This window comes from Solea senegalensis, unplaced genomic scaffold, assembly GCF_019176455.1.
Source record: "Solea senegalensis isolate Sse05_10M unplaced genomic scaffold, IFAPA_SoseM_1 scf7180000017642, whole genome shotgun sequence".
Taxonomy (NCBI): domain Eukaryota; kingdom Metazoa; phylum Chordata; class Actinopteri; order Pleuronectiformes; family Soleidae; genus Solea; species Solea senegalensis.
The window spans coordinates 61831-85720 of NW_025322473.1; the positions used below are offsets into that span (position 1 = coordinate 61831).

Consider the following 23890-nt stretch of genomic DNA (forward strand, 5'->3'; position numbering starts at 1 on the left):
AGAATTCTCTCTAAATATAGTGACTATTCAACAGCTGCAAAATGTCTTCTACCTTTTGAGGACATTTTGGGGTCACATAATTTAGCTGGAAACGTGCTGAGGTTTTTCAAAACAAGTAAAGGGTATTTATAACAATCGTTTGTTATTCTCACTGTTCTTGTGAGAAACGTGTCCTCATGTTTTTGTTGTACTAAGGAGAAATGTGCAAGCTCAGCTGTTTCTCATATTCTTTGTCTTTCCAAATGTGTCTGAACAATCACTCAGCTCCTCTCTGCTCTAGTCCTCGTGCAGACAACTACCAACGACAGTGAAATGTCCTAAAATCTTTCTCCTTCCTTTCTTCCTGTCTCTCCTCCTTCACAAGTAGGAATGTCACATGTGGCAGATGCTCCTCCCCTTCACTCAGAGACGGGTGAGGGGAAAAGGGGGTGAAGGGCCATGAAGGAGAGTTTCTCTTCGAGGGGAGGAGGAGGGAGCAGGGAGGTGTGTCTGCTGTTGTTGAAAATCCACACCAGACAGATGCATTTCCTCTGCTGCAGCTCTGCCAGGACTCCACTTTAAAAACTTCCAGCCTCCATCTGAGAGGAAGAAGCTTCCAGACCTCATCCTTTTGTTCTCTTCCACAACACATCCCTCTCATGTCCTCATGTGAGACGTGGGACAGTCGACGCTGTGCATGTGCAGGTCAGATGTTGGAGTCCACGGTTACTTTTACGACGACAGTTTGAGAATCAAAGCTCTTCCTGGAGTCTGGTCCTTTTTATTCTCAGTCTGGTGTTGGCGTGGATCAGATGAGGGCTGATGTGCTGATCATCTGGGTCGGTTTGACCCTGTGCTGCACACTGGTCTGTGCAGGAGAAGAGCGAGATGGACACAAACTCTCCAGTGATCAGGTTCAGGTGAGAGAAACCAGAGGACGGGTCAAACACAGGAGACCAGAGGAGGATGGAGGTGATGTTCGGATGTCAGATGATCCTGCTGAAGTGGCAGAAGCAGACAAGACAAAGCCAAAGAAGAAGAAAACCCCCGAGGAGATAGAAGCAGGTAAGAAGGAGCTTCGCTGTCAGGTGTGATGAATCATCAGTCTTCTGTCTTTAATTTGAACTATTTATGGCTATGACTGAACAAGTATGAATGTGATTTCTCTTGACCTTTGCTGACTCCAACTCATCTGCGCTGAAGCCAGGACGCTGAGTATACACAGACAGGAAAGGCTCCAATCAGTCTTTGCTCAGTCTCCAGCTCTTTGTGCACTCGTGCAGAGATTTCCTTCCCTCTCAGAAGTCTCTGTAGCTGCATAAAGTCTCAGAGAGCAGCTGGGTCTGGGCTCGGGTTTTTTTTTTAAATACCTCAGTGATTCATATCTACGGGACAGATGATTCAGTCAGTGGGCTGACATTTTCTTGGCAGATGCCGATACTTTGCATGACCTGCCTCCTCTGTCGAGAACACAGGCACGAGAAGTTGTACTCACAACCTGTTCAACATTCTCTGGAAAAAGTGATCAAATAAAGAAACTTTTAATGTGAGAGTGGCGTCTGTGCCTCAATTATTTCTGTGAAAAAAAGTCTGAGCAACAGCAGAAATATTTCCACTACAATTTCCCATAAGTAAGCACACGGGATTTACGAGAGGCCCACTCTCAGTCATAGTGATGTTCTCAATGTTAACTTTCCACTGCATGAAGCAAAACCACACGCTTAGTAGCCAGAGGTTTTCATGTGTGGCTGATTTGTGTTACATAAAAGGCCATAATTAGGACAACTTGAAACCAGAAACAATTTTTCATCTCTTTCAAACTGTGTTTAGTCAAGGAAAGCTTTGCTGAGTGTGCATCTTTTTTTGTACTGTCATATGTTTACTTTCTCTGGTCTTAAAGAGAACATTTGTTGACTTTTTGTCATGTAAATATATATATATTTACTTTTGTCATGTAAATATATATATATATATATATATGTTTATACATTCTCTCTATATATTAATTAATATTGTTAATATTTGTTTAGGTTTCTTTGCAGCATAGGCAGTCCTGGTGATAATGGAGTTGCACATTTTCCACCAAAGGGACTTGCACTGCAAAAACTGATTTTCTGAGTTGTTGAAAATTGTTCATATTTGTTGCAGAAAAATTAAAAAAAAAATCTTAGCTAGCAAGTTTTGCACTAGAAAAGTGATCAAACTTTATGAAACTCATTAAGATATATGAGCTATGTTTAGTTACCAGTAACAAGGTAAAACAACGGCAAATCAGAGCATTCATTTTTTCCTGTCACAAATCATCTTTGTTAGAGTTACGGTGTAAATTGTTCAAGTCAGCTAAATTTAAAAAAAGGAACGATGAGGTGACTTTAACAATCTATACCTTAAATCTAAGGATAATGATTAGTGAGGGGAAAAAAGTCACGCTCAGATTTGCCTTCCTTGAACAAGATTGTTTTAGCTTGTTTGCACTTTTTGTTTTGTGTTATATCGTAACGAGACAAAGTTACTCATATTTTTCACGGAATTAGATTAGATTAGATTATAATTCTTTTTCGGTCAAACAATGTCCCAGGAACAAGGCTTTTTGACTTTCTTGAAAATCCGTATTTTGCAGAGTAATGAGACTTTGAGAACATTTGAGGCCTTGGGGACAGTCTTTGTCCAACTATGACTGCATGCATGCACACACACACACACACACACACACACTCTATTTGGCCAAAAAATAAAACAATTGTGTTGAAACCATAACTGTGACGGAGGAAAAAACTGAAAGTCGTTGAAAGTGAGAGTTTTGGATGTTGGGCATTAAACATGTAAAATACTTGTGTGTTATGCCAAGAAAAGGTGACTGAGGCCAGTGAATCATAGCCACACAGACACAGTACACCCTGGGTGAGTAATGGATTTGGCTGCGATGGATTGTTGTGTTTAAGAACCAGTGGAACATCAGGAAGTATGTCCAGCAGAGGCAAACAAGCCGCCCTCTGTGACTGTGTTGGAGTCTGATGATGGTTCTGGAACAAGGAAAGATCAAAAACACCAAACAAACTGTGAACTGTCTGTAATATTCTGCAGAGTTTGGATGTGAACCCACCTACTTTATACTTTCATGTTCATAAGAAGGTGTAATGGCAAACGCCTCTGCATCTCTGCACGTCTGGAAACACTTAACGGCCCGTTTACTTGTTTGTTTCGTCCTTTAAACTCAAGAAAACATTATATAGTCAAGCATATACAGTACACTCTTATTTCTTATATAATCATTGTGTCATGTTCGCTGTAGAGTTGTCGGCTGATTATTGTGATATTTTGAGTTGCCTTGTTCTTTTTCTATGTATTTGTTTGGATTGCTGCATTGATTGTTTACTGAGTACATACAGTATTTGCTTTTTTGGTTGGTCTTTATTGTGTGTGGGATTAGTGGCATCGTGGTGGGAGATGAAAGTTACATCTCGAATATCGATCACTCTAACATATGGTGAGGCTTAGTCAGACCGTTATAGTCCTGCATGAGGTCCTGTTGACCTTATATGAGTCTCAGTTTTCACTGGCAAGTTTGAACGTAAAGAAACTGTAGATAAACATTTCACAATAAAAGAGCATAGAACTTTAAGTAATAAAATGTTTAGGATAAAAGCCTTTAAGTCGCTTTAATGTGCACACTAACTCTTTCATATACGGCTTTCAAATAACTGCCACCTTTTCCTCTTTTCACCTCCAGCCAGAGCAAAGAAAGTCGCAGACAAGGAGGCCAAAGCTAAGAAGCAGAAAACTCCAAAGCCTACCAAAAAGCCCAAGCCCCCCAAACCCACTAAGAAACCCAAACCACCAAAACCCAGCAAGAAGCCAAAGGTGCCCAAACCTACCAAGAAACCAAATCCAACGACTACAGTGCTGCCACAGACCAAATCTCCTCCTCTGGAGAAGGAGGAGGAGAAACTGCCGATCGAACTGGACTGGGACACTCGTATGTACACTCTCCATTCATTGGTTTAGCAAAGAGATCATTATTTTATATATATATATATATATATATATATATATATATATATATATATATATATATATATATATATATATATCTATATATACTGAGTAAAAAGACTGCATTTCATGGAACCTTTATCCAGTGTTCCTTGATGTTGGGGATGTATGTGTTTAAAAGGAAGGTTTTCCAACTGTTGGATGTTCGATGAACATTATAGAGGATATCACGAGATCTTGATGCAATAAAAAAACATAATATTTCTGTTTTAGGAAGTTTGTAAAAATGGGTCAAATCTGACTGAACACTGGAGAAAGGGAAACAATATTGTTTTATTTGAATGACATGATAAAGATTCATAAATCACAAGAATATAAATGTTGATGAAACACAGTCTCTGTCCATTGAGACAGATGAGAGATGAATTCCTGCACATTAACTGTGTCACTTCATCCCCACAGTCTTTCGACCTGTGACCCCAGTGGGGCCCGGCTGGGAAGAGCCTGTTGAACCAGACTTGGGTAAGAGTGAACTGGTTTCCATGACTACTCTCTTAAAGTGACAAAAAACTCTACCTGCTTAAGTTTATGAAATCTCATGAATATCATTTTCCACTCAGCATTAGTCACCATTTTGTTCCTGGAAAGTGACGTTTTATATAAATTTCACTTCCTTCTTGCATATACCATCAATAATTCATAAACAAGTCATTAATTAAACACTCATTTTGGTGGTTATTATTAACCAGGTTAACGTTTGCAAAATAAAGAGTCAGATTATATCCTACAGGAGGTGGTGGAGACCTAAACATAGCAAAAAGGAGACTGACGACTGCATTCAAAACCGCAACCCTTATGTTGGAACCCTAAATGACCTTTGAGAATACTTAGTGATCAAAGCCTGTGAGCCACTTCTTTTGAGTTGTTTTTGCTTAAATACCAACTTTTTATTTACTACACCTTGTCTTGCTGCCTTCAAATGCTCAAAGTACCACAAGTACTACAAGAACTACAAGTACTACAGTTTAACACTGACCTTCACCACTGCTCTTCTGCTAAATTGGTCCCTTTTGGTAAAGGTGTATAAAACTGCAGCCTTGTCTCTTTGATGCAGGTGACATCTCCAACAATCAGAGCAATTCCCGTTCTTCATTAGATTTATCACTGGAATGTTTCACCAAGCAGATGAAGAGATGAAGAAAGACTCAAATATGACAATACACAGAAGAATATGGACATTTTTCTCTCTTTCTTTCTTTCTTGTCGTCAGTGTTTTTCCCTCACAACGAACTCATCGTCATACGCTTTCATTCTCACAGTCTTCCCTGGTCGTCACCCTGACAGGAAACACACCACAACCACCGAGGCCATCATGTACATACCAGGTACACTGTGGCAGTCCATGTTTTTATTTTATGTGATTGTGTACATGATTATTGTGGGGGGGTTGGGTCATTTTTAGGCACCTTTCAGATATGATTTGGTAGAGAGGTGCAGTGGCTAGACATTTTGCCTCAGTGCAAGAACCGGTTTGAATCCAGATTTGATTGAGGGCATGTCTGTGTGGTGGTTTGGTGAATGGTTGTTCTCTGTAAGCAGGTGAAACTGCACATGATAGAGGGGCATTTATAACTGTGCCATGGACATGGTCCTTGTTCAGCATTGTTGGATCACTTTAGGAACCGTGTAGTGCTCACCAATCAATCATTTAAGAAACGAGTCAACCACATTTCTTTTCCATCAATGCGAGCATAATCAAACGTTTAAAAGTGCATATGCTTCTTCTGTTTCAGAGGAGACCGCCACTGTTCCATATCAATACCCCTGGTATGAAGAGTATGATTACAATGACTGTACGTGAGCCACTGTGATCCGTTCTTATTGGATAAGCTTTATATTTACTGTTCTATTTATTTAGTCCAGTGTATACAGAGATATGACATGTGTCTGATTGTCTCTGCACAGTGGCCGCCAAGAAACAAGAGGAAGAGGAGGAGAGAGCTCGAAAGGAAAAGGCAGAAAAAGGTTTGTTTGGGTATTCATAGAACAGCCACAAGGAGACCAACAGTCTTCTAAAGCATAGACAGTAGCTGTGGAAACGCAGATCTACACAGGAACGTGTTTAGTTAATGTCGTCATTAATAAGTAGGATAGAAATCAAATAGACATAAAAAACAGTTTGGGACAGCAGCTGTGTGATGTCATAATGATCTCAGGAGACATTCTGCTTTCATTATCTGCTTTAGTATGGACATGTTTTGTGTGGCGATGGTCGCGGCGTCCGTGTGGAGAACAAGGTTTACGTGAAAACACTAATTGACGCACGTTGTTTTTCCATCCATTCACCGCAAGCCGAGCGACTGAGGAAGCAGTGGGAGGAAGAGGAGGAGGAGAGGCTGAGGCTGATGTCTGTGCCCGTGGAACCAAAGAGTAAGACGTGTTTTTAATCCCTGATATTAAACACCACAGACAAGGCGGGTAAGTATTTTTAAAGGATAAGATTTTTGCCACGTCCACATGAAAACTGAGAAATGGAATGAATCATTTCACCTGGAGAAAGAATGTGGTTGTCAGTGCTATTATCGAGCAAAGACCACTGTCACTTCCTGCAAACGCTGTGCTCAATACTCTGTGTGACGCAGTGTGATCATGTGACCCCTCAGAGTGTCCCCCGCTGGGTTTGGAATCTCACCGCGTGGACGACGACCAGCTGCGAGCCTCCTCTCAGTCTCACTATGGTTTCACGGCTCAGAGAGGACGACTCAACATGCAGGTAAAAGCTCTGGGCATTAAAGCTCTACTACGCCGATCCAACAGGTTCTGTGTGTGTGTGTGTGTTTTTGGAGTTAAAGGCCGCGTGTGTGTGTGTGTGTGTGTGTGTGTGCTCACACGCAGGGTACGGACGATGACGACGATCTGTACGGCGGCGCGTGGTGTGCAGAAACGGAGGAGCGTAACCATTGGTTTGAGGTGGATGCGCGGCGAGAGGTGGAGTTCACCGGGGTCATCAGTCAGGGAAGAAACTCAGAGCAACAGTGAGTCGCTCTGTAACTTCAACAACACTAAAGCGCACATAATAAAATCTATGCCAGCTTAAGAATATGTTCACTGCGTCATCTCATGTTTAGACTTTTCTGACTGGAAACTGTTCAGTTAGTAAACCACTCACTCTCTCGCACCAAAGCCCAGAGAGAAAATCTGTGTTTTTAGGTCACAGGGACACAGAAGCTGCGGGGTCGTTTGTGGCTTTGATCGATTCAAACACCAAAGACACAAAATCAACACATTTGAGTTTTATTTATTATTTCAAGTCTACGATTGAATAAAGAAAAGTGAGCTTTCATACAAGTCAATAAAGACTTGTGTCATTTTCTTCCCAGTGAGGATTTTGTGTCGTCGTACTACGTGTCCTTCAGTAACGACAGCCACGACTGGACTGTGCTTCACGACGGTTACGCTGAATGGGTGAGTGGACGTTTGAAAGAGGACAATAAAAGATTCTGCTGTTTAACGACTGTGAACCACTCCCACAGCTTTTCTATGGAAACGTGGACAAGGACACGCCGGTGATGAACCAGTTTATCATCCCTGTGGTGGCGCGTTACATCCGCATCCTGCCTCAGAGCTGGAACGGCAGCCTGTGTCTCAGAGCTGAGATCCTGGCCTGTCAGTTCCCCAGTGAGTATCACAGCACACACTCCAACACGTGTTTCTTTCAAATGTGCAACATAGAGTGTCTTAGATCCTTTATTTCAGAAACAAAAATCATCATTTTTACTTTATAATAACTATAGAAACACAAAAAGTCCTCAAAATGCTTTAAATCAGATTGAAACTGTGACATTTGGAAACACGTCACAGTTCAAAGTTCACTCGGCCTCAAAAAGAAGAGAAAAACGCTCCATTTTGTGAATTATTGCTACTTTACTACTAAAAATGTGATATAAAATGAATCACCAACAAAAAACTGCATTGTTTAAAGCCTGAATATGTTAATATGACCTATAAACACACACACCCAGGACGTCCATATAAGGAGCTAAAATACATAACTCTCAATATTCTCTAATATATACAATACATTTATTGATTGTTTAAAGACTAAAATCCACATCCACAGTCATTTCTCATCAAACTCTGTATTGATGTCATCATAATAGAGTGAGTGTGTTGCTTCTTTCAGCCGTTTATCAAAGTGAAAATGAAGTGAACTCAACAGACGACCTGGACTTCAGACACCACAATTATAAGGAGATGAGACAGGTCGGTGTACAGGTGATAAATACACCGGTTATTGTCCCGAACAACCATGTGACCGATCTGTTCTCGTCTCCTTCGTCTCCTCCAGATGATGAAGACGATAAACGAAGAGTGTCCAAACATCACCAGGATTTACAACATCGGCAAAAGCTCTCAGGGCCTGAAGATGTATGCTATGGAGATCTCTGACAACCCAGGAGAACATGAGACAGGTGAGTGACAGACAGCTGATGTTGTATTAGATGTTTTATTATTATTATTCTTAGTATTATAATAATACTAAGAATAATACTAATAATCATAACTCCTTACATTTCAATCCTCCTCTGACTCTAATAATATTCATTGATAAATAAAGCTGTGTGTCATCTGCATAACAATGAATGTGTATGTTGTGCTTTCTAATAATGTTCCCAGTCAGTTTTTCAATTCAACATCTTTCCTTAAAGTAAAACCTTATTTTATAGCCGAATAAAATGATTGGTCCTTTTTAGTGCCAGTAAAGGTTTCTGTCACCAGGTGAACCGGAGTTTCGATACACCGCTGGTCTCCATGGTAACGAGGCACTGGGCCGAGAGCTTCTCCTCCTGCTGATGCAGTTTCTGTGCAAAGAGTACAACGACGACAACCCCAGAGTGCGCCGCCTGGTGGACGGCGTGAGAATACACCTGGTGCCCTCACTCAACCCCGATGCTTACGAGCTGGCCTTTGAAATGGTGAGATGAGCCTGGTGCTGCCGCGTGGTCACATGTGACCAGCGGCTTTTACATTTATACCGCATCAGTGTTTTAAAATATGAAATATTATATGAAAATGTACGTCTCTTATTCAGTGTAATAGTCACTTTGGGTTCAGTGAGGTAAAAGAGCAGCTCTGTAGAGGAAACGTTGAAAGTCTGAAAGTTTGAGTTTTAGAATACATATTTTCTTTCATTTAGTAAATGAGTTACTGGTCTAAAATGTCAGGATAGACCTGATTCAGGTCCCCGTTTCTGTCCAATCAGGGCTCAGAGATGGGGAACTGGGCACTGGGCCACTGGACCGAAGAGGGTTACGACATTTTCCAGAATTTCCCAGACCTCAACAGCATCCTGTGGGGCGCGGAGGACAGAGGCTGGGTTCCTCGTATCGTGCCCAACCATCACATTCCCCTCCCAGAAAACCATCTGAACTCCTCTGTGAGTTTGTTGTCAAAGAATCCACAGCAATGTTCTAACATTCATGTATTCATTCTGTTCTGTTCTGTTCTGGTCTGGTCTGGTCTCACAGATGGCCACTGAGACCAAAGCCATCATTTCTTGGATGGAGCGCAACCCATTTGTGCTTGGAGCTAATTTACAAGGAGGAGAAAAACTGGTCGCATACCCTTTCGACATGCAGCGCCCCCTAGTTTCTGTAAGACCATGTCATCATAATCTTTAAATGTACCAGGAACCGAGCACCTGTATAATAACGCCGCATTGCCCTGATTAAGTTAACCGACAACAGGCGATGGAGGAGCAACGGCGACATGAACGAGGAGACGTGGGCTCGCATTCAGCGGCAGAACGAAGGAGCGCCGAGGGAGACGCCGGACGACACCATGTTCAGATGGTTGGCCATGTCGTACGCCCACAGCCACCTGACCATGACTGAGACCTACCGAGGCTCCTGCCACGGCGATGATGTCACAGGGGGGCAGGGAATCGCCAACAGAGCCTCCTGGAAGCCGGTGGTCGGCAGTAAGTGTTGAAACACAGCCGAGCCATATAAAAGGACTGGATTTGTAAATGAGCAATTTTCCACATTGATGTTTCTCGTTAGTGAGCAATCGACTCCAAACCTGAATCCAGAGAATTTCTGGAGTTCAATTGAAGTCTGAAAAGCAGCTTTCGTAAGTTTGTGTCACTTCAATCCTTGCGTAAACTCTGTGTCCCACTGTCTCTCAGGTATGAATGATTTCAGCTACCTGCACACCAACTGCTTTGAGCTTTCCATATTTTTGGGCTGTGACAAGTTTCCCCATGAGAGTGAACTTCCCCTGGAGTGGGAGAACAACCGCGAGGCTCTGCTGTCCTTTATTGAACAAGTGAGAATGGGATGAGATAACTGAATGTTTCCCTTCCAGCAGGTTCACGTTACTGTGGTCAGAATACATTTAATGTTGATTTACATGTCTTTTGACAAAAAAAGTCGTCGCTAGATTTGTCGCTAGTTGCTTTTGACAAAAAAGTCGCTAGATTTGTCGCTAGTTGTTTTGACAAAAAGATTTGCTCTCTACAAAAAGTTCTAGATTTATTAAGCTAGTTGCTTTTGACAAAAAGTCTCTAGATTTGTAAGCTGACAAAAATTTGTCGCTAGTTGCTTTACGCTAGATTATTAAGCTTCTGACAAAAGTCGCTAGATTTGTGCTAGTGCTTTTGACAAAAAATTAGATTTGTCACTAGTAAGCTTTTGACAAAAAAGGTCACTAGATTTGTTAAGCTAAAAAATTAAGCCAGATTTGTAGCTAGTTGCTTTTGACAAAAAGGTCGCCAGATTTGTCGCTAGTGCTTTTCACAAAAAGTCGCCAGATTTGTCGCTAGTTGCTTTTGACAAAAAAAGGTTGCCAGATTTGTCGCTAGTCGCTTTTCACAAAAAGTCGCCAGATTTGTCGCTAGTTGCTTTTGACAAAAAAAGTTGCTAGATTTGTCACTAGTAAACTTCTGACAAAAAAGTCGCTAGTCGCTTCTGACAAAAAAGTCGCTAGATTTGTCATTAGTCGCTTCTGACAAAAAAAAGTCGCTAGGAGGAGTTGGAAAGTCGCCAGATTTAGCGACAAATCCGCCAAGTTGCCAAGTCACATTACAAGACATGTATGAATCAAAAAGTGACACTCAAACATAAATTCGAACATTAACGATCCAGGGCATAACATCTGTCTGTCACCACCTGAGGAATTCTTTTACATGACTTTTACCTATGCAGGTACATAGAGGGATAAAGGGAGTAGTGAGAGACGTGGAGGGAAATCCGCTGCCCAACGCCACAATATCTGTGGATGGAATACGCCATGATGTCACAACAGGTAAGTCCAGAAACGCGTCATTTAAAAGGTTTTTGTATTTGAATGAAAATCCAGATCCTCGCCCGTGAGCTCCCCACAAATGTCATTTTAGCTGCAGGTGGTGATTATTGGCGGCTCCTGAATCCGGGGGAGTACAAGGTGACGGCCAAAGCTGACGGCTACACGCCTCAGACCAGACTCTGCATGGTGGGTTACGACTCCGGAGCGACTCCATGTGGATTCGCTTTGGCCAGATCCAACTGGGATCGCATCAAACAGATCATGGCGCTGAATGGCAACAGGCCCATTCGACTGGTCCCCAAAGCGAATGTCGTGAAAACGACCGTGGCCAGCGCGGTGGGAGTGGGCACCACTGATCCCGGGACAGAGAGTCACGCCAGCTCCCAGAATGCAGAGCGACTGAGGCGGCTCAAGCTCATGCGTCTCCGCAGGCTGCGTCTGCAGAGATTAAGAGGCCGCTCGAGTACGACTACTACTCCCACTACGACCACCACCACCACTACAACGACAACCACCACCACAACTCTGCCGCCAGAAACAGAGAAAACAACGTCCTGGTACGACTCGTGGTTTCCCGTGGACGACTGGTCGACCGAGAACCCGTTTGACAGCATCGTCTTTGACTCCGTGCCCACGCAGGACTATGCCTTTGAATTCACCATCGATTGATCTCTGCACTGTACGAGTCATGTGACACACAAAGACCTTACTCACCACTATGTGATGCTGCAACAACATCACAGCTTTATAACGCTAGAAACCTGATACTGACCGCAGACCGGATATAAAAAGTGCACGTAGTCTTCTGTTTTGCAGCTTATTGTTGCAAATATAATGCTTGAAAGAAAGTCTAAGGGAAAGCCTACAGCCATGTTTCCACCAACTGGAACGGTTCAGTTTGGTACAGTACGGTACGGTACACCCTTCCCCTGAATAAAATAGCCTGGCACAGTCACGGGTGGAGCTCCACTGGCTCCCCCCGTGACAGAAAAACATCACTTGCTTGCGATAAGTGTAAATATGGAAGTGGAGGGAATGGCCTGCAGTCTATTCTCATCAACAGAGCAGGAAATAAAGAGCTGCTCACTGTCCTTCACTGTTTATCGTGTCATGTGATGGGGTTTTTTTTGTTGCTGCGCCGGTATGATGTCGCGCTCCGTGGCCTTCGGGCACAGTCCACACGCCGCACCGTATCAGTATCAAACCGAACCGTACCACGCTCGAAACGCAGCACATGAGAACATTTGCTTCTTCTTCTATTTTCCTGAGGAGTTCATGGTCTCAAATGCTAGTTTCATGTCTTTATTTAAACAAAATACGACGCTGAAATGAAGTCAATGCAAGGCACATACACGTAGCGGTGGGTGAGGTCATGTCCGTGCAACGCCGTCACGGTGATTCAGTAACATCGCAAATCTCAAAGGCTTCAAAGCGGCGTCAGCTTTGCATGCGGACGACTACGTTGACATTTTATACACAGTCTGTGGAACTGACAGTTACACACAGCACAGCAGGAGCAGCACGAGCACAGACATCAGTGATAAAAGACTCACCATATGAAAGCGACACTAGCAATATATTACAGTCAGATACAGTGATTTACATCAACACACAAACTGATGCATTAACCACCTACTTATAAAAACTCAATGAGAGCAGACACATGCAACCCTCTCTCACATCCTGGTCACATGGTCATTAATTGTAAAATGTAGTGTTTATAGACTGTATAGGACTTTTCATTTGTGTGTCTTCATCAGATAACCTTGTGTGCGTCAGTGCCTCACTCTGAACCACCTCAACGAGGCCCCTTTAAGTCTAGAAGACATTTTTGATTTTTAGAACAGGTGTGGAGCAGAAAGCCTCTGTTGAGCAGAGACTAGAAGGCTCATGTTTATTTGGGTTTCTGTTCAAACAAACTAAATATGACAAATCACAATACAAACGGGATCCATGTACATGGCGTCTTTCTGTTATAGCTTCATGATGTGATTGCTGGTCACAGTTAAACTGAATCAATGTAGTGTTGAATGCATTTTATTAAAATAGTTATTTTCTAAAATATCTGTCCTTTTATGTGATTTAAAGTTCCTGATGAAGGATTAAATTCTGCCTGATAATCGGATTATATTACAGCCTGCAACTCTGATCCAAACACTCAAGAGTCTCTTCATTTTCTTTACTTTATTTTAATACAAATATTACACAGACATAAATTGTACTGCTTGTGAGACAGTAGGTATTATTACTGTAATTCTCAGTCTCCGCTCACGTTCCACATCAACATGTAAGGATTTGACAGAAATCCTTGTTCAAACTTGATATTCCTCATATTTCCTACTCCGTCCACACAAGTCAGTATAAGTCCATTTTGTCAGTGTCCTGTTGAGCGTGTGGAACAAAGTCCACACGGCTGATATTCGTCTCACCTGGGGGACAAGACGGAGACCACACTCTGTCCTCTGCACCGCTGAGAGAGACAGTGCTGCAGCAGCTATGACTTGCTCGTGTTGCCTTTCCTGCCTCTGCCTCCGCTGTATCTGAAGCTCTTCAGTGGGTTTGCCCCCTTGATGTTCTTCTACAGAGACAAAATAGATTATTGGATTGCTTCAGTCAAACGACTAATGCAGCATTTGTGAAACAGCATTTGTGAAACAGCATTTGTGAAACTCTTTGTTTGTTTGTGGTTTTATTTGACTTCATTTTATTTCAGCCCTACACAGCACATCACATTTTATTTTAAAACACAAATGATGACAATAAATGATAAAAATTACTAGAGCAACAACAGATGTCACCATTACTTGATTTAACAATTAATGATTTTACACATTCATAGTGTTGTGAAATAAATTAACGTATAATAATCGTGATATCGTGATTCCTTCTCTGACAATAATCGTACAAAGAAAATAATAGATATAAACTATAATTGTGACATCCCTACACAACAGTATTTCTTTTATAATACACATGTATTTGATTTTGCTCATTGTAAAAAACACAACCCTCAGTCTATGACACACCTGTCAGTTTGAGTCTCACCTTAAAACTGGTCTTAACGACTCCTTCAGGTTTTGGCGTTTCCTTCCTCTTCCTCCTCCTCCTGCTGGACAGTGGATTGACCACGCCCCTCAGCGACTCAGGAACTGGAGGAGTAAGTGATGATAAGTCACTCAGGCAACTTTGCAGCAATGATACTGTGAAGTGTAGTGTGTGTGTGTGTGTGTGTGTGTGTCTCACTGAGGTACTCGGGGACGTTCCTCAGGTGAGGTTTGACGACAGCAGGATGGAGGTCTTTGTCGTGTCTGAGCAGCTGCAGATCTCTGGGGTTATCCTCGAAATATGTCTGAGCAGAAACATGCCATCAGTTAACACATACTGCACTGTACGTTAGGGCTGAAACACTTACTCCATTACTGAATTAAATCCTTTAATAGGTTTGAGTTTCTTTGAGTCATGAAATCATTCACACGGAATCATTTTGGTTTGTGGACAAAAACGAGACCTTTCATCATTTCCAGGTTTGAGAAACAATGATCGACATTTCTGACAATTCTGTCGATCATTGGACCAAATGATTGAAAATCATCGTCAGATGCTTTTGTGCTGTGGTCCGACTCTCCCGTCATCAATACAAGATCCTGGTGAACAATGAATGCAACACTGGACGCAAATAAATCTTGTGACATTGCAGAAGCTTTTTGAAACATTGCCACAGTGAATGAGTGCTGTAATCAAAGCTGGAGGCGCTTTTTCTTTTGTGTGTTGACAGAGAGAACGCAGCGACGAGGAAACCAGGATTGTTTATTTGTGACACACAAGAATCGTTGTCATTTAGAAATGAGATCACGTGTGGTTGTGAATCGAGACTGTGATTTTGTAACGATTTATCGTGCATCCCTACACAGATTATACTGCATGAACTCAGATTAGTCACCGTCACTCACCTTGAGTTTTTCAGAATTAAGCAGCTCCTGTTTAATCTCCTTCAGCCTGGCCTCCCTCACCGCCTGCTTCGTCACTGAACGCATGGCGTCCTACGACAAAACAAAGTCCCGAAAAGCTCAAATGAAACTTTGATCATAACATACGACTTATGTGTTAAAGATGATGAGCGTTCTTTGTGCCACTTGTTGCATAAGATCAAAAAGAAATGGGGTGAGCCTGAGGTTTACAGCGACACCTGACATGGTAATGAAATGATGACGTGTGTGTGTGTGTGTGTGTGTGTGGACACTTACCCTGCACCTGTACCTGAAGCCTTCGATCTCCTCCATTTTAAACTCGTAAGGTTTCAGGACAGAATCAGCATGATCTAAATAAAAAAACAGATGAACAGAAACATCTCCTGATTATCAGCGTTTCCTTACAGAGCAGCAGGAAAGTCACTGGTGAAGCTTTCTCTCTTTTAAACCTTTGGTCAGAGCCATGTGAGCATTACTAATCAAAGAAAAAAGCCTTCTTTTTACCTTTTCATTTTCATTATATATCTTTTGATCCCTTAGAGGCTTTGATATATTCTGTGAGCACACATGGAGCATATACTTTTTCTTTTTATTGTCGGCTAATTGACTTTTGTGTTTTCGGTTCAGTTACAGAGAATCACGAGTATGAGCAGGTGTGGGTTTTAAAAATAGACCTGTGGGACAGATGTGATATTCACCTGTCAATGCAACATGTGCTTCTTTAAAAATAAGGCAGTGGGGAATGAAGTAAACACACCAAGCAGGTCAGTCGTCACGCCCACCCTGGGGTTTGTTTCCTCCAGTGTTCACTCATGTGTGATGACTCGCATGACATCGCCCATTATATGTTTAAAGTAAAAACAAAAATAGAATCTCCTCCGTTACCTCCTGTGAGAGCCTCGTCCACTTCAGACAGTAAACCCAGCTCAGTGTGGGAGATGAACGATAGAGCAGTGCCTGGGTTGTCTGCTCTCGCCGTTCTGCAAAATCAAACAAATACTGACCATGAGCGACGAGGAACCAGAACCTACAGCAAGTGTGACTGCAGTGCAAACACCGCTCACCTTCCAACTCTGTGAATGTACGACTCCACAGTGGTGGGGAAATCAAAGTTGATGACACTGGCAACATTTTGGAAGTCTACACCTCTGGAGACTCCATACTCGTTGTCCTTAGACCTTAAAAACAACATAACAAAACAGGAGACTTTAAATCACTTCTGTAAAAAGTATCACCAACACGTGGAGATACTTTTATTTTATTTTACTTTGCTGCTTTATTACTCTTTGTTTATGGCTGCATAATTACTTAGTCAATAAATAACTTTTTCAATAATTGTCTGGGACAACATTTGTGTATACAACATACAAAATACCATGGTGAGAATTGTCATGAACTGTTTTTTTATATTACTACCAACAGCCAACAATGACTAGCCCTATTCACACATTATACAACAAACATTGATGACAATAGTGGTGAATAATAACATAATAAGTTGAACGAGGGAGACTCACTTTCCTCCTTTCTCTGTGGTCTTCTTCTTCTTCCCTTTGCCTGCAGTCGTCTGTGGCGCTGCAGTGGGATCAGCCAGACTCTGTTCATCTGTGGCAATGATGTAGTTGTAAAATCCCTGGTTAAACTGGGTGATGATGTGACACCTGCAGGGAGAAAAAACATCCAAAGCTATTGAGTGTTTACTTAAGAGTACAGGGGAAGATTTTCTGCTGCTTACTTTGGAACGTTAGTTCAATGAGAGAAGCCTCTAAGATGCACGACCAGATTCCGATTTCAGTTCACACTACAAGATTATCGGCCTGATAATTTGGTTGCTGAGATTTGAAAGTCACAGCCAATAATCCATAACTGCCTCTTGAGCCACAGTCACTGCTATACACCACGTGAACCAGCTGTCAATCACATTTTAATTCAGTAGGTCATCAACCTAATTTGGCAAAATGGAGACAATTGACAGGAATGCTGATGTAATTTTGCACCATATTACATATACAGTTTTGTTTAGGTAAGAAAGAAATAAGAGATCAGTTTATCCGCATAAAGTACGTTAGTATGGAGCCAATATTATAGCAGTTACACCTGCATCTGTGTAATTATATTTCTATCTGGGTAATAACATTTAAAAAAGTTTCAAGTAGTACCAGGGAAAGGTTTTTGGGCCGTATCAGCCGGCCTCTATCACCAAGAAAATATTAAATTGAGCTTTAATTCAGGCACGCTAAATGTCTCTACATAAGTGTGTGTGTGCATAATCACATCTGTAAACGTGTAAATAATCTGGATGCATTTTGAGGGGATTTCTGCGTTTTTTTCAAGAATACAAATAATATTTTTAAAAAAAAAGACATTTATTTTCATAGTTAAATTTTACATTTTTACATATTTATTTACAATAGAATTACATTAAAAGCATTTTTGCAGCTGTGGCAGGATCTGTGACGTGACCCTTCATAAATCTGGTTGACACAGTGGAGCTTACGAGTGTTGTTGGCTCTTGAGGGCCGTGCACTGCCGTCGTGATGCACGCACAGCTTTTCCACATTTTCTTATCTGGCAGGCGTTCATCACTTGAACACTGGACCTGACATAGTGACTGTAGGGGTACAGGTGGGTGATGTGCCCCAAGCTGGTGAACTGATGCTGCATCAGCTGTAGAGGTGTGATCCTTTTGGCTACGTCCAGCTGCAACATTTCTTTTAGCATGTCTACAAACATGCACACATCTTTCTTCTCTGGGTAGCGATCTGTTCCTCTGTGGCTGCTGAGGAGCCTGGTGTGAAGGAGGTCATTCAGTGAGGAAAAGTTTGACATCGGCTTTGTCGCCGTGATCCCCGTTTCTCGTTGGAACTGCTCTGGCGTCTTGAGTTTCCAAAGATAGTTGCCGTTTCTTTGGAAAAAGCAGTCAGTTTTGCAGCCAGCGGAGAGCAGTCTGTCAGGTGGCTGACCTTGAACCTGCGTTATGTTCCTGATCACATCATACTCACTGTTACCGAAGTAAAGCAAGTGACCGAGATACAGGAAAGCTGCTATGCATCCAAGAGACCACATGTCTATGGTCCATGAGAGAGTAAGTCCCAAAATGACCTCTGGAGAGCGGTAAGGACGGCTCTGGACGTATGAGCCAACGGCATGACCAGACTCAGGAGCCGAAAGGCCAAAGTCAATAACCTTGACTCTAAAGGGCTCTTGTTGTTGGTTCACCAACATCACATTCTCCAACTTGAGGTCTGCATGTATTATTTTAGCAGCCTTCAAGTGGTGCAAAGCATTGGCAAGCTGATGGACAATTGGTCTGATATGCTTCAAAGGCAGAGGATGGAATTGTCTTTCCTTCATATAGTCAAAGAGACTTGTGTCCAGGTGCTCAAACACGAGACAAAGGTGTCCTTGGTCGACAAAATCCTCGTACCAACGAACAATGTTGCACCGGTCTGGGTTGAGTGATTGCAGTCTCTTCAAGGCAGCCACCTCAAGCTCAGCCTGCACATAGTTGTCATCAGTGTTCATCATCTTGATGGCCACAGACTTCATGTCATTGATCCTCACATACTTTGCAACAGTGCCAAAGGTGCCCTGCCCCAGGAAAGACTGCACCCGGTAGCTGCAGGATTCAGAGACGAGCAAATCTCCACCGTGGACAGTTGAGTTAAAGTTGAAGGCCGTGTCAAGCTGGGCCTCCTGCTGCTGAGAGCTCAAAACAGGCATGGTGGTGACAAGATCTGCCAGTTCTGAAGGCGCAACGTTGAAGAACACTGAAATGTTTAGAATGCTCTAAGAGTCCTTTATGACCCTCCCATACGTCCTTTAATGCCTTTCATGTCTTTGATGTCGTGTGTGTGTGTTGGAAAAAATGACATCACGCGATGTCATAAAGGCCCCTCCCATACGTCCTTTAATGCCTTTAATGTCTTTGATGTCCTCTGTGTGTGTGTGTGTGTGTGTGTGTGCATGTCTTTGAAAAAATAGGGAGAAGGAAGTATTTATCTTTCTTACCTTCTATGAGTTACTGCAAACACAATTTGCAGACATTAGCTACCTAGCAAGTGCTTACTGCTAGCTAACTTGTTGATAAGAGCGATCATCTTCTCAAACAACTTGTTTTGTCCACAAATCAAAATTATACGATTTTAATAATTCTTTGTTTTACAGAGTAAAGAAAGAAGAAAAAACTAACTTTTAAGAGAATTCAGTGTGTGTGTGTGTGAGTGTGTGTGTGACACCAACATCACCTGCACTCTCCTCTTACCTGGACTGAAGAGGCAGCTCAGAGTTGAGCACGCAGGCAGGAATGGCAAACTGTTCCAGGAACAGCTTCAGTCTGTAGCATCTCTCCACGGTCCCCACAAAAACCAGCGTCTTTCCCTGCACCAGTCGCAGCTTCAGCAGCGTGTAGATGAGCAGAAACTTGTCCTCCTCCTCGCACTTGATGCTGTACTGCTGGAGCTGGCTGCTGTCTGGAAGCTGAGAGCCCTGCAGTTTCAGAATCACCTGAGAAAAAGCAAACATCACAGGGATTCAGACCAACGTCAGGACCCAGAACACACGCTGTGCAGCTGCTGATATATGGCAATGTACAGGAAACCTCTCTGAGGCTGAAGCAATGACATTACTGGGTTGTGAAGCAGCAGCTCCTTCAAAGCCTGAACATCTTCAGTGAAAGTGGCCGACATCAGGAACGACTGGTAGATCTTAGGCAGATGACTATGATAAAACAAACACAGCATGTTGATTTGAAAAGAAACACCCATGAGCTTTTTTTATTAAAAAAAAAGGAATGTGAAAGACAGCAGATAATAGAGGAGAAAATATAAACAGTTCAACTTCTAGACAAAGTTACTTTTGTAAAATGTGATTGTTTACATTTATGTCTTAGTAAAAGTGACAGGTGTAGCTGAGTGAATCAAATCACAACATGAAATCCAATTTTAAACTTTTAAAAATAAATATTTAGTGTAAAAATATATCAGTGTATGGATCCTAAAAGTGTAAAAACACTTTCACATCACTGTGAAACTGCAGCTCTTCAGAGGACGTCAGCTTCTCCTGAATTAAGTCTCCACATGACTCTCGCTCTGTGTTTCTCAGTATATCAGTTATTTTTGAATTTGTGTCTGCGGTGACATTCCTGCAGTGCACACAGAGTGACACACTACGTCACAACTAAGCAGACGAGCGGAAGAAGCACAAAGCGAAAACAGCATTATAGCTGAAAACACCAAGACGAGGTACGGGAACAACATCGAGAGTCGATTAAACACCAATATTAATGCAACTCTCACCACAACAGGTTCTTCAGGTCCGCCTCAAACCCAAAAGAGAAAAGCAGGTCGGCCTCATCCACCACCAGTGTCTCCAGCGATGAATGCAGGACCAGGTTCTGGGCGTTGAGGTGAGCCAACACACGCGATGGTGTTCCCACAACGACATCAGGCTTCTCCATTAAGATAGGTCTGTCCAGAGAGCAGCAGGCAACATGAAACCTCCTTATTATTTCTACAGAATAGTACAGGTGCATTTTTGATTTGACAAATGTCAAATTGATTAGCACCAAATTCAGGGGTGAACACAAACATGGTGGTGAGGTTTTTTACATAAATAACAATCAACAGGGCCCCGGACTGTGTGCGACTGTGACACAATGACATATTTACATATTAAAGATAAGAAGTGCTTGAGCAGACTGACCTCTGTGCTGACAGATCGGCCTTTCCTGAAATGTCAGTCACTCGCACGTCCCTTGAGCAGTATGCCGTCAGCTGCCTCATCATGGTCTGGACCTGGCGACCCAGCTCTTTGGTTGGGACCAGGATCAGAGCCCTGACGTCCTGCTCACGGACACTCTGAACATGACAACAACAACACAAGGATGAAGGATAACAGCACAGAGACACACTCTGAAAACCGTCACTATCAACAACTTTTTCACTTTTCCACGAGACAGCCCGACACAGCTGGACTCGGCATGGAGCGACTCAGCACGTGGTTTTGCTTTTCCATCAGCGATACATAAACAGAATTTTGCACAACGGTATATTGTCCCAGAAATTATTGCGATCAACGATAATATTATCGTTCTGAGACATCTTGCATCTACAATGACAATGGCATAATAATGCAGGTACACCATTTCCAAGATCAATGGCTTTATTTCTAAAGAATAGTTAACACTGGATGTGGAAGACATTTTACAGATACACAATAAATGAACAACACAACCAAAAACAATAAATAAAATGGACTCTCAGTCTCTGTTAACAAAAAATACACTTGAATACAAACCAAACACAATCAAAACAATAAATAAAATGGATGCAAACAAAATTGTATTCATTAACAGGCAAAGCTGTCAGTTACGACCTTTGTAAACAAAAAGTGCAAAAGAGATGCCTCAACACGCCATATGCAAAAAGCTTTTAAAAAATTATTTCTCAGCATAACGCTTTGCTCTTTGTTCAAATAAAAGTAAAAAGTGAATTGCAGCAGAGACTAGGGCGGTAAAGTCCCGGTCGACTGGTCGATTAATCAGTCGATAACGTTCTGGTTCGACTCAAATTCTGATAAGTCGACTTTCTGATAAGTTTAAATATTCTCAACAGTTGATATCGCGCTGATATCGATTATTTTTTGGAAGTCATGCCCTAAGATATTCCACAGATGCAAAACACTTTCAGAGCTGTCATCGCCGTGTAGAATGAAACACTAACTTGAGATGCACTCACCTGTTTGGAGTTCAGGATGCGTTGAATGACAGGTACAGCATAAGCAGCAGTTTTTCCAGATCCTGTTCGAGCTCTGGCAAGAAGGTCTTTCCCCTCCAGCGCCAAGGGAATGGCCTTCTCCTGGATCAGTGTGGGCTGGGACCAACCCAGGTCTGCAACCGCCTGAATCGTGACAAAAACAGGACACAACATTTAAGAAGCTGAAACATCTGAGAGCTTGCTTTAATTATTAAAAACACTCAAAACCATTAATCTATTAATTTTATTAAAGTACAAAGCAAATTTTTTCTCTGAGATCATTATTTTGTGGCCATTGTTCTTAATATGTCATGAACTTAATTAAGGCAAATTCAATATGGCTATCAGGGTCACATCATTCAAAAGTCAGCCTTGTAAAGCAAGCTCTCAAATATGACATTTGGTAAATGTCATATTTGATTGTCTGTTGCAGTGGCACTGAGATGTGCACAAACATATTGAGTAATGGTGTATTAACTAAAAATGGACTTCTGCACGTCTATAAATGTGTAAAGAAAACAGTGACACAGTTAAATTGTGATATATTTGTGGTACTTGACAATTAGGTCAACATAACCAGAAAGAATGTGACACAGCTGCTTTCAAACAACTGGGAAAAAAAAACTGATTGATAATGTATCAACATAGTTGAATCAACATGTTTATAACCATTAATATACTCAATGTATTCATGAAAACAACAAATGCATTTACAAATAACAACTGTTTAATATCAGATATACATACTTTACACATTTATTTTGCTCTGGTTTGTATTTTTGAATGTATTAATTGTCATCTCTAATCCTTTGAACCATTTGCTAACACAGTTTCAGTTTAATTTATTGTCTGTGTGTCATTTCTATTGTGAATTACTCGTTGAACAGACGGAAAACCTTCTGTGAATTAAGGACTAAGAACATAAACTAAATCCATTCTGTTGTAACGCGTGTCGTAGTTTAGCAAACAGCAGGCTGCTGTGCCTGTGACGTGTTTCCGCAGCTATTACAACTGACGCTCTTCAGTAGCAGCGTTAACATTTCTCCCTCCGTTAGTTTAACACAGACTTTGTCGAGTCCCACAGTTTTATTACCTTTAAAAGACGGTCGTCTAAGCCCATTTCATCAAACTGTAGCCTCTCAGCAGCCATGGTTCCTCTGAGCAACACACACACATACACACGTGCGTCGCAGGCTTTCTACGTCACTTCCTTCTTCTTCTCCTTTTTTTTGTTTTTGTTTAGGTTCGGGGCATTACCGCCACCATCTGGTATGGATTGTGGATCAAAATGTTGATCTTACTCGGGGGTGTCAAACTCTTTTTAATCCGGGGGCCGGATTAAACTCTTTAAAAATAGTTTGACACGGATTGACACACCGGATAGGTAAAATAATAGCATGATAACTGTAATGAAGTTTCTTTTTACAAAACAAATGATGAACAAACCTCAAATATCCTGAGGAAAAATAAATGCAATGTCTGCAATATTACCGTTTATAAAGTACCTTAAATGGATAAGAGATTGAGTGAGTAGGTAAGTAAGTAACAAGTATGTTAGCAGAAAATGGTGTTGCCTTGATTTACCTCCTCCCGTTTGTTTTGGCCCTGTGCGCGCGCGCGTTCTCTCCTGCTAGGAACTGGTCCAGCCACCAAACTCCATATCCCCCTCCTCCTCTTCATCCTCCTCTTCATCTAAAATCTGATTATTTTAACCGCCAAAAAAACAAACAATCAAACAGATGTTCTCCCGTTTAAATGACTCAGTCTCATCAATGAAACCTTAAATCATACAATTAACATAGAGAATGAGAATAAAACTAAATTAAACATTATTTTTTACTCGTCACGTTTCAAAGATTTAGTTTGAAAGCAAGAAACGTGCAAATACCT

At 41.9% G+C, this 23890-nt stretch overlaps 3 protein-coding genes across 4 annotated transcripts; 1 reads left to right on the top strand and 2 right to left on the bottom strand.

Moving 5' to 3' along the window:
- Positions 1-466: 466 nt before the first annotated feature.
- aebp1a (AE binding protein 1a) lies at positions 467-13339 on the top strand. The gene is made up of 20 exons (XM_044018662.1): positions 467-1044; positions 3710-3955; positions 4435-4494; positions 5292-5357; positions 5766-5825; positions 5938-5997; positions 6325-6402; positions 6636-6745; positions 6868-7007; positions 7353-7437; positions 7506-7650; positions 8156-8235; positions 8321-8444; positions 8752-8948; positions 9236-9409; positions 9501-9626; positions 9706-9952; positions 10160-10299; positions 11178-11277; positions 11369-13339. The coding sequence occupies exons 1-20, from the start codon at positions 792-794 to the stop codon at positions 11944-11946; spliced, it is 3069 nt and encodes a 1022-aa protein (XP_043874597.1). The 5' UTR covers positions 467-791; the 3' UTR covers positions 11947-13339.
- A 107-nt stretch (positions 13340-13446) lies between these two features.
- On the bottom strand, positions 13447-23211 carry ddx56 (DEAD (Asp-Glu-Ala-Asp) box helicase 56). 2 transcript variants are annotated; one of them, XM_044018663.1, is made up of 14 exons: positions 23094-23211; positions 21983-22144; positions 20949-21103; positions 20543-20713; positions 19874-19964; positions 19510-19751; positions 16763-16906; positions 16310-16423; positions 16131-16225; positions 15522-15595; positions 15228-15317; positions 14521-14626; positions 14323-14426; positions 13447-13855 (listed from the first exon to the last, which is right to left on the bottom strand). In XM_044018663.1, the coding sequence occupies exons 1-14, from the start codon at positions 23148-23150 to the stop codon at positions 13772-13774; spliced, it is 1689 nt and encodes a 562-aa protein (XP_043874598.1). In that variant the 5' UTR covers positions 23151-23211; the 3' UTR covers positions 13447-13771. The 2 variants fall into 2 exon arrangements, with proteins under 2 accessions (XP_043874598.1, XP_043874599.1); XM_044018664.1 differs by lacking the exons at positions 13447-13855; positions 14323-14426; positions 14521-14626; positions 15228-15317 and adding an exon at positions 14433-14515 and having other exon boundaries at positions 15488-15595.
- Positions 17630-19160, bottom strand: LOC122764741 (homeodomain-interacting protein kinase 1-like). The gene has a single exon (XM_044018665.1). The coding sequence runs from the start codon at positions 18966-18968 to the stop codon at positions 17739-17741; it is 1230 nt and encodes a 409-aa protein (XP_043874600.1). The 5' UTR covers positions 18969-19160; the 3' UTR covers positions 17630-17738.
- Positions 23212-23890: the final 679 nt, after the last annotated feature.